This window comes from Pelobates fuscus, chromosome 11 (assembly GCF_036172605.1).
Source record: "Pelobates fuscus isolate aPelFus1 chromosome 11, aPelFus1.pri, whole genome shotgun sequence".
NCBI classification, from domain to species: domain Eukaryota; kingdom Metazoa; phylum Chordata; class Amphibia; order Anura; family Pelobatidae; genus Pelobates; species Pelobates fuscus.
The window spans coordinates 49,864,872-49,875,484 of NC_086327.1; the positions used below are offsets into that span (position 1 = coordinate 49,864,872).

General features: G+C 39.6%; 1 protein-coding gene across 1 annotated transcript in view; it reads left to right on the forward strand.

Moving 5' to 3' along the window:
- The window catches only part of LOC134577917 (branched-chain-amino-acid aminotransferase, cytosolic-like), a 45,139-nt gene extending 34,880 nt beyond the window's left edge, over positions 1-10,259 (forward strand). The window contains exons 6-11 of the mRNA XM_063436851.1: positions 674-837; positions 1,105-1,247; positions 4,020-4,105; positions 7,051-7,191; positions 7,538-7,612; positions 9,013-10,259. Coding sequence (XP_063292921.1) covers positions 674-837; positions 1,105-1,247; positions 4,020-4,105; positions 7,051-7,191; positions 7,538-7,612; positions 9,013-9,051 — 648 coding nt within the window. The 3' untranslated portion in view covers positions 9,052-10,259. The remainder of the gene's footprint in view (positions 1-673; positions 838-1,104; positions 1,248-4,019; positions 4,106-7,050; positions 7,192-7,537; positions 7,613-9,012) is intronic.
- Positions 10,260-10,613: the final 354 nt, after the last annotated feature.

Below are 10,613 nucleotides of genomic sequence, written 5' to 3' on the forward strand. Positions count from 1 at the left end.
AATGCTTTCCTATGGACGCTGGCGTCTTCTCACTGTGAAATCACAGTGAGAAGCGCGGAAGCGCCTCTAGCGGCTGTCAGTGAGACAGCCACTAGATGGTGGATTAACCCTATTATAAACCCTATTGGATTAACCCTATCATAAACATAGCAGTTTCTCTGAATGTCTATAGAAGAAAGGGTTAATCCTAGCTGGACCTGGCACCCAGACCACTTCATTAAGATGAAGTGGTCTGGGTGCCTATAGTGGTCCTTTAAGGACACAACTTCAGAAATATAAGGGAATCATGACGGAATATTTCCGTCATGCGTCCTTAAAGGGTTAAGCCTTTAACCGGCCTGTGGTCCAGTTTGTTTTATCTATCAAGACCCTCTCCATTAATCAAAGTATTTTTCCTTCCTTCTATTTCTATGTCCAAAGTCATTTCTAGCCAGTATTTCCATGTTTTATTATCGCATCCGTGTCATCTCTCCCCAGGCCATAAGTAAAATGCTTCAATAGTAATTGGCCTTTGTCTTTCAGGGACATATTGTTCCTTGGTCAACTTGGTACTGTGCATATACAAAATCTATTTGCCATGTGTGGGTTTTCTATAAAGGCCGGGTTATGCGTGTAGTTGAGACGAAAATTTAAGATAAACTTTGTAAATAATATGGTGTTCATTCTTTTACAGCCTTCCCTTGGAGTCGCAAAACCAAACCACGCATTGCTGTATGTTATCGTTGGACCTGTGGGACCGTACTTTCCATCGGGTGGCTTTAGTCCAGTTTCACTTTTGGCTGATCCTAAATATGTACGCGCCTGGGTTGGGGGTGTAGGGGACTGCAAAGTTGGTGGGTAAGTAAATTCCATTAATAAATATAATAACGATATGTTTATTGTGAGCTAGCAGGAGTATGGAACAGAGCAGATTATAATCAGGAAATTGATGTTGAGTTATATTCCTTTTTGCTACCATTAAATAAATGAATGTAATATTTTTCCCATAAAAATGCAGTTTCTGATTTGGGTTCTTTGTTTCTATTTCTACTTCAATTTGTACTTTTTAATACCCCATTCACAATGTGGTGTTTAATTTTTTTTTTTTTAATTCTGTCTGTACAGAAACTATGGTCCTACAATATATGTGCAACATGAGGCTACTAAAGAAGGTTGCCAGCAGGTACTGTGGCTTTATGGTGATGACCATCAGGTGACGGAAGCTGGCACAATGAACTTCTTCTTATACTGGATCAATGAGCAGGGAGGTAAGTCGTAGACGTTAAAATGTGAAGTTAAGGAAACTTTCAAAAAAATGATAAATCCGTAGAACTCAATTAACAAGAAACAAAAATGGCAGATGCTTAAAAAATGGCAAAATGCTGCTGGCCAGATGGAGGAGAAAGGTCTCTAAACAAAGAAAACACGGGTCAGTTTGCCAAAAAAGCACCTTGCTCCTTCGGAGTACACAAATAATTGCTGCTTTATTAATAGGAACAGCAGTGTCATGAGGAACTGCACCACAGGGGGGAGCCAAAGTCTAACGCTTTTGAGACTCAAAGGTCCTTACTCAGGAATAGAAATATGGTGGTTTTTAGCAACCTGCTAAGTGTTTTCTATGTTAAAAGTGCAAGTATCTTAATATACTGTACTCACTTCTGAGTTTTGTAAGGTAAAATAACAAACCTACGCCATGGACTTTGAAGGGAATATTTTCCTCAAACTCTAATAACCAAATTGTGAATTCAGTCCTGTATACAGAACATGTAAAGCTGGTTATTCACTTTTAATCCTAGTATGGATATGACCTACTCACATCATTTTGAAAACATGCCTCATGAAGGTGCCTCGCACCCGATGGGGTATCTGGTTTAAAACCTTTTTTTCTTACCATTAGCTTACATTTCTACATATGGGCTGCTACATATATGTTTACTAGTGCAGCATAGAAAGAGACAAATAATTTAAGAACTACAATCCTCGTTTCATATAAAATATGCATTCAGCTCTTAACTTGTTTTTGAAAATGGGTTAGCCTTAAATGTGTTGGGTAGTGTACTGCCTTTGCAGTGGGGAAAAAAAACTCACAAGAAAAAAAGAAGCCATGTTTTAATTTAATATTCTTTATGGTGGGCCAGTGAATATCTGGCATATAATCATGTAACCTGCAAGAATTCATACTTAGTGCTCCGTGTTTTCCTCTCTCCTTCTCCCTGCCTGGCTTCTTGAATACAGCTTCAAATTATGACTTAAAGGGACACTATAGTCATATATATGTATATATAGTTCTATAGCACCCCTAAAATAAACAAATTATAGTTACAAATATAAGGTCTCCAAAACAGATCACATGTAGCCATATATTATGTAGTGATTATAGTAAGAAAAATGAAATGAAAATCAGCACCCTGTCGAAATTGTGCTTCTGGCAAGAGGAAAAAAATTGGAAAAACTCAGTGCTCACTGTAAAAATAACAAATTTATTAAAGGAACATTATAGTTACCAAAACAACTTTAGCTTAACGAAACACTTTTTTGGTATATAGATCATGCCCATTCAGCCTCACTGCTCAATTCTCTGCCATTTAGGAGTTAAATTACCTTGTTTATGCAGCCCTAGTCACACCTCTATGCACACCTTACTTAAACACTTCCTGTCAAGAGTTATCTAATGTTTACACTTCCTTTATTGCAAATGCTGTTAAATTTAGAATTTCTTATATCCTGATGTGCTAATAGCTTGCTAGACCTTGCAGGAACGTCCTGTATGTAATTAAAGTTAAATTTACAGAGCAGGAGACAACAACTTTTGGAGGTAAGTTACATCCAATTGAAAATGAAACCATTTTGTTTTCATGCAGGCTGTTTCATTCACAGCCAGGGGAGGTGTAGTTAGGACTGCATGGACAGCAACAAAGTGATTTAACTCGTAAATGGCAGTGAATTGAGCAGTGAAACTTCAGAGGCATGAACTATACACAAAAACTGCTTAATTATCCTAAAATTGTTTGGTGACTATAATGTTCCTTTAAAGGAACATTATAGGATCATGAACACAAACATGTATTCCTGACCCTATAGTGTTTAATCCACCATTTAGGTGGCTTGCCCCCCCTTAGCCCTCTTAGAAAGTGGTAAAACTCACTTTATTTCCAGCACCCCCGATCTGCCTCCTTGGTGACATCAGCAGAATTGCCGATTTTTATCCAATCCAATGCTTTTCAAGGTTTTGCTGAAATCGGCAAAGGGTGGGGGCGGGGCCACACACCGTTTTGGCCAATCAGCACCTCCTCATTGAATCAATGCATCTCTGAGGAAAATTCAGTGTCTCCATGCAGAGCGTGGATATTCTGAATGGCAGTGCTGCCTACTGTGCAGCACTTCCAAGGAAGCACCTCCAGTGGCCATCTGAGGAGTGGCTACAGGAGGTGTCACTAGATGGCAATGTAAAATGTATCTCTGAAAAGGCAGTGTTTGCATGAAAATGCCTAAAGGGACTGACTTTTTCTTACCAGAACAACCACAATAAGCTGTAGTTGTTCTGGTGACTATAGTGTCCCTTTAAAATGTATTACCTGTATTATGTGAGACATTCTGTAAATGTTTTCAGTACACTTTGATGTAAGAAAAAGAACTATGATGGTTGTAGCCAAGAAGATGCTTAAATCACCACTATTGGCACCCAGAACACTTCAGCTCAATGAAGTGGTCTGGGTGCCAGGTCCCCCAAGTTTTAACTCTGCAGCTGCAAACATAGCAGTTTCAGAGAAACTGCTATGTATACACTGCAGGGTTAATCCAGCCCCAGGGGGGGGGGGGGGCTCCAAGAGCCTATGGCACTATAGGATCCCTTTAAAGAACATGAACCTTCCATCGAATCTCTACTTCCCAATACTAATAATAATTCCATCTATTCCAGAATGTATAGAATTTATTAGTGGTTTGTTTTTTTGTTTTGTTTTTTTGATTGTAAAGATTTTGTATTCGTTTTACAGTTGAAATAGATAATTTAATAGTTGCTTTATATTGTCTTTGTACAGAGGAAGAGCTTCTGACCCCGCCACTTAATGGTTTAATTCTGCCAGGAGTAACAAGACAGAGTTTGCTGGATCTAGCAAGGCAGTGGGTGAGTAGAAGACCTGTACAGTCCCTTTTTCTTTTTTTTGTCAGTCTCTTTTTTATTGAGGCAGAAAATCATGAGGGTACAGAATGAGAGAGGGGAGACGATAAGGTTTCATACAAGACGGGTAAAATACAATGCAGTTTATATCATCTCTGAGTATTTGTTAGCCTCATTTTATGTTAGGAAGAGTAAAGGACTGCCTATGACTATACTGCAGGACTCAGACTCAGACTCAGCAGCTCGGTTAGGTACATGCAAGTATTGTGAAGTAGCTTTAACGCTGAGTAAAACATGCTCGGTTTAACTTTTGTGTGAGAGTAGGTAGTGTTTCCTCAATCTGAGCTTTGCACGGAAAACATATAATAGGGTAAACATGCTGAACTACAATAGCAGACATTACAAGCGTGATATCGCATATAAATGGACAATGCACCTTTTAGTTTATCATAATAGGAGAAACAGACAGTGAGGAGATAAGACATATTATAAGGGACAAGTTTATCTTACGATCTAAGATGCCGATGTTAGTTACTGTCCAATATGTATGGTGCGCGCTGTAGAAATAAATGCCTCACTGAGAGAGACAAAACCATAAACTCAGAGGGCATATAAGTCACTGAGTCCCCGCATATCCATGCGTAACTGAGGTTGCCGCTTAAAGTAGGTCTTGCACCATTTATACCCACAGGTTAGTGGCACAGTAATGCAGGTGGTTGATGGTGGCCACATGGAAAACAGCCTAGAGTGGCTGGGGACCAGTCCTGCAGCGTGAGTCTAGCGTCAACCGATGCCGGCGCTCGGGGGCCTGTTGAAACTGTTGTGGTGCGGTGGAAAGTAGGTGCAAGGATCAGTGTCCCTCCAGCCCCAGGCTCTGATGAGAGTTCCCATCTCTGCTCCACGGATTCCGTGGCTCGTCTTGGAGTCCGGATCCTTCCCATGTTGGGTATAGCTGGAGCCCGTGATGTTTCGCCGCCTGCGGCGTTGGAGTCTCCGCTTCTGTGGACGATGCTGGGAGTTTACCTCCCTGTGCGCTCTCTGCCCGGGTGGGCCAGTACATGCTGGTACTAGTGGAGACTTGAAAGTTGCGCCCTGAGGTGGCCTGCTTACTCCCCGTGTCTCTCCGCTCCTCTCACCTTTCCGGTCCAGGACCGGCTCCACCAGAGGGTAAGCCTCAAGTTGCGCCCAGAAGCGGTCGAAGGCTGTGTCTATGCGTTGCATTAGGGTATCCAGTGTGCTCTCTGGGTTTGGTGCCGACCTCGTGGTCGCGCGTTGGGTTAGACCGGCCGCCATCTTGCATGTTGCGTCTGTGTTCAGTGCTTGTGTCATTATAGCAGGATTTAGCTAGTCTGGGCGTGCAGGGAGAGTCAGCGGAGACCGGGATAACCCCCACCGGTCCAATGGGGGGGGACGGGACAGCGTTGAGCGGGGACTGCTCCTCCGGCCTAGGAATTGGGGGAGCGACCGCCTCCCCTCAGTTCCAGTCCTGATAGGCCGCAAGCCTCAAGTCGGGCAATTCAGCAAGGGGGAACCTTGTAGCAGGTATCCCCGGGTACAGCGTTGTCCCGTGATCAAGAAGGATATGGACTGCGGTCACTTAGAGCGAGTGGACCGGGATTAGTCCCCATTAATCAGAGCAAGTCTTGGGAGCTCTTGCAGAACACATCTAGGCAGCATGGCAGTCAAGCTCCGCCCCCGTACAGTCCTTTTTTAAATCTGCTTGATGGTTGTCACGTAAACAGTGTTTGTAAATTAAACATATCATGAATTGTATGAAAAATGGAAATAAGTAAATACTGTACTTATTAGTAGTATGGGTTTGTCAATTATTTATTGCATTTTAGTTGTCTATTGTATTTATAGATCTTCATTTAAAAGTTGCCATTTTTATTTAAGATGATTGGTAATTTGAGACAGAAAAATCTAAATGTGGATTAAAGGATTTAAGAGTTCACGAACATAAGAACAAAAATACCTTTTTTTGTGTGTGTAAAAATGTCATCCATTGATGTGGACAGTCAATTCTTTTGTCTTAAAAGAACACTCCCATCCCAATAACAACTTTAGCTAGTTGTTAGCGGGACAGGAATATCTGGGCACCATGTTACCTTACAGCAGTGATGGTGAACCTTTTTGAGCCCGAGTGCCCAAACCGCAATACATGCCAACTTTTTTTTGCCAATTGCCAACACGGAAATTAAACCTGAATACTGCAGTTTAACCCCTTAAGGACCAAACGTCTGGAATAAAAGGGAATCATGACATGTCACACATGTCATGTGTCCTTAAGGGGTTAAGTTTAGAAAAAACAACTCGTACAGTTGTCTGAACTAATTAACATATTTTGTTTTAAAAGAACACAACAGAGAGTACAATTATAAAAAATGTAAATAATGATATAAATATATAAAATTAAGTTTATATTTATTACTATCTCCAACAAATGCAATACATACACACGGACTGCTGAACACATTCACACACCGACTGCTCAATACATACACACACCGACACACACACAGACTGCTAAATACACACACACACACACACACACACACACACACACTGCTGAATACATACATACACACACACAAACGCACACAGTCTGCTGAATACATGCACACAGTCTGTTGAATACATGCACACAGTCTGCTGAATACACAAATTACCAATCATCTTAAATAAAAATGGCAACTTTTAATTGAAGATCTATAAATACAATTAAGTAAATACAGTCAGTAGGGCTAGAGAAATATTTTTCTCTCTAAACTGCTACTGTAAATGGTAGAGTCCATTCACTACTTCCCCCTCCCTAACTGTAAAATTAAAACGATCCATTTAAACGTCCTGTACTATTTGAAAGCAGAGGGTGAGATGAAATTTTTTCAGCAGCTTTACAGGCATACATATGAATAGGCCACCTAAATATTGCTATTTAATTTTCTTCCCAGGGAGATTTTAAGGTATCCGAACGCACAGTTACTATGGCTGAGGTCGTCAAAGGGCTGCAAGAAGACAGAGTGAAGGAAATATTTGGAGCAGGGACTGCATGTGTAGTGAGTCCTGTGAGTAGGATTCTTTATAATGGAACGGTAAGTGTGGATGATGAAGGAAGTTTATTTCGATATGGGTATAGACCAGTGTTGTTGTAGAACTAAAATTCCCATGGTGCTTTGCATGCCTTTGGAATGCTTGAGAATGACTAAACATCATGGGAGCTGTAGTTTGAAAACATCTGGTGAATCTAACTTTTGGGCACCCCTGGTTTAGACTATGCAATGTATACATTGGGATGGCTAAATCGGTATAATTACCTGTGGATTGCTTCTTGTGCACACAACATGGCACACTAAAGTGGAAGGAGTGTTTTGTAATAAAATAAAAACAGGTTTAATATTTCTTATCTAAACTACACATTTGCATTTTTGCTCTTTCTAGAATTATGCTATACCCACTATGGAGAATGGACCTGATCTGTCTAAGCGTTTTCTGGCAGCACTTACTGACATTCAGGTAGGTACAACTAGTCATAGGCAAGCTGTTGCTTATAGACTCCAGGTAGCAATGAAGAACGTCCAGGTGAACAGAATGTATTTTTGTTGAACCAAGTGTTTAAATTGACTTTGACATTATTCCGTAGGACCAAAGTATACATTAAATTTATTGAAAAAATGTCCAGGAACAAGGCACACCTAAGGTGCCAGAAGTGTTATATACTTTGTTTATTTATAAAGAGCTTCTGTGAGCAATGTTGTAAGAACAGTTCAATCCACATCTGAGTGCCAAGATTTTCATGGGGAATGGCTCACATTTAGAACTTTAAACAGAACCCTACATATTTTAGAACTTTGAGCATCTGACAGTTGAAAAATAAGAATGCTAAAACGTAAAAAATCACAATTCAACCCATTTCAACTATCTAAAGAAAATAAATGTAATATACTTGGCAAGAACTTTACAGATTACAGAAAAGATTTATTTTACAATTGATTTTACTTCATTTTACTTTAAATGCAGATGCAATTCTGATAGTAGGCTCTAGAGGGCGACATTGATCAGTGCATTCTATCATTGCACACTTCAAACTCTATTTAACACTCCATATTTTACACGGCATTGTCTTCGAAAAATGTCCCAGTCCCCATGTTTCCATTTTAGATTATTTTAGAACACATCGTTCTGAATTATGATAACATTACTTGTACAGGCAAAAGATGACTGATTTTTATAGCAGTTCTTGAAACTTTAAAGCTATCTTGCAATCCCCTCTGATATCACCATATAAACTGAAATTAACCTTGGGCTTCCTCCTATACTCTCACACAGTGAGATTGGTAAACGTCTTTAGGGACTGAGTGGGTGGGCATCTCTCTCATTATCTTCACATGATCCGATACTCAAGGTTTGGGGATATGATGGATCATTGTACAGATCCTCCCTAATAACTAATAGGTACTGGCAACAACTGCTATTCTATGTCAATCCCTCACCCACCACTTAATGAGGAAGTACTAGAAGGTGTGTTCCATTGTTGTTGTAATGAAGTAAAAGGATTTCTGCTGTGTGATATAGTCCCTTACCTGCTACACCTTTAGTGTGGCTGTAGGGGAGAAGAACACATTTTGTTTTTTGTTTCCCCTACGGTGTCAGGGGGAAGCCTATTATTTTACTTAACTCTTCATCCACCACACAGTGTATAGGATGGAATAGGAGCAAAATTGGGGCTCTTTTGTGAATGTGCATGAATTATTAGAGAATATATATATATATATATATATATATATATATAATGAAACCCATTGAGCACCAATTTATGCAAATTCTGGGTTATAGTGACAGTCCTGCCATGGGATCTTTATCGTTCATGTGATTTTACTTTAATAAATTCACTCCCATCCTTTTTCTCTTTGCAGTATGGTCGGACTCCCAGTGATTGGGTCCATCTTGTTTGAAATCCTCAGGACATCTGTCAGATCCTTCATTCCAATACGTTACAATCATGAATCTCTAGGATTTTATTTAAGACGGTTTTATTAAGTTTCTAAGGGCGATCAAGCAGAAGAAAAAGGAAAGGGTTCTACCTCAACTTTCATGATATCTTCTAATCTCTACGGCGCCTTACTTTAGTATTCCATTTTTAATGGTTCTTGAATCTGACTGACAGATGGTCTAGCTGTAATTTAATATGTATTATATGCTTTGAAAAGTAGATTAGAATCTCCAGTGAAATGCAGTACAAGCACATGATAGTGGACTAGTGGTTAAACCTAGCTCTGTTTTATTATTTAGTTTACTGTACACTCCATACCCAACTTGAATGAACAACACTACCAAACTATAATCTGCAATAAGCCTCCCCAATATTGCTAAAGATGGACCTGTCTGTATTGCTCACATAGCTGCATGAAATATATATTTTTTCAATATTCTATACACCAGTACTTGTCAAACCTGTCCTCAAAGGGCTACCAGTGGCCAGATCTGGGACGGCCCCACATCGTCATCCTCTGTCATCTATATATAATTTTTTTTAAAATTTTATGATTGTGTGTGCATATTTGACTCCATTATCATGGAGCCAAATATGCATAGTAGCATACATCATGGTGTTTTTTTTCATTAAATAGTGCTTTCACTGTAATTCAGGCTAAAAAAAACCTCAAACTGGACCATCTGTGGTCTGAGTTCTGGTTTGTGAAACACCGTACTGCTATGTGCAGATCACAGGATAACCCTTGGTGTCAACATTGACTATTGAAAGAAATCCCCCCCTTTTTTTTTAAAATGTCTCACTATAGTTAACATTGACTATCCTCTCTTAGTATTACCACTTACAGATGTAAATTGCAATCTCAATGCAGTTGTATCTTGAAAACAGAGGTTTATGATATATTCGTATTTAAAAGGGAAAATAAACCCTTACATTGAACCTGTTACATATTTTGTAAAATCTACACTTCTGTTTGTGTTTTTAAGGACATCTTAGATTCTGTTTTTTTGTAGTGTAACGTCTGTGACCATTGCAAAAGCTAAGAATGTACTATCCTCTTCCTGACACTCAGGTTATTTGCTGTCTTCCCTCTATGTGAAATGAAAGCTTTTGGTTTCTCCTGAAGGAGAAATGCTCATCTTATGGCTCACAATAAAATTCTAAACGGGTGCTTGTCAATGTGAGTTATTACATAATTACAAGTACTGCATATAATCTACCGATACCAGGCTTTCAAGGCTCTCTGTGTACCACCAATGAACATTGTAAGGCTGTAAATTTTTCAGGTCTCTCACAGTGCCATGGACTCGTCACCAAATTTCTGCTTTCCGCTTATCTCTTTCAGATCGGGGAAAAGGCCCCTTAGAAATAACATACACAGGACAACACAATGTATTTTAATCAAGCTTTTTATTTTTCCTTCAAAGCAAAGGGGATACATGAGATTTTTAGGGTGTTACACTTTCTTTAGCCAATCACAGATTGGCACAGTATTCTTTGCAAACCAAGCAATTCTAACACGTC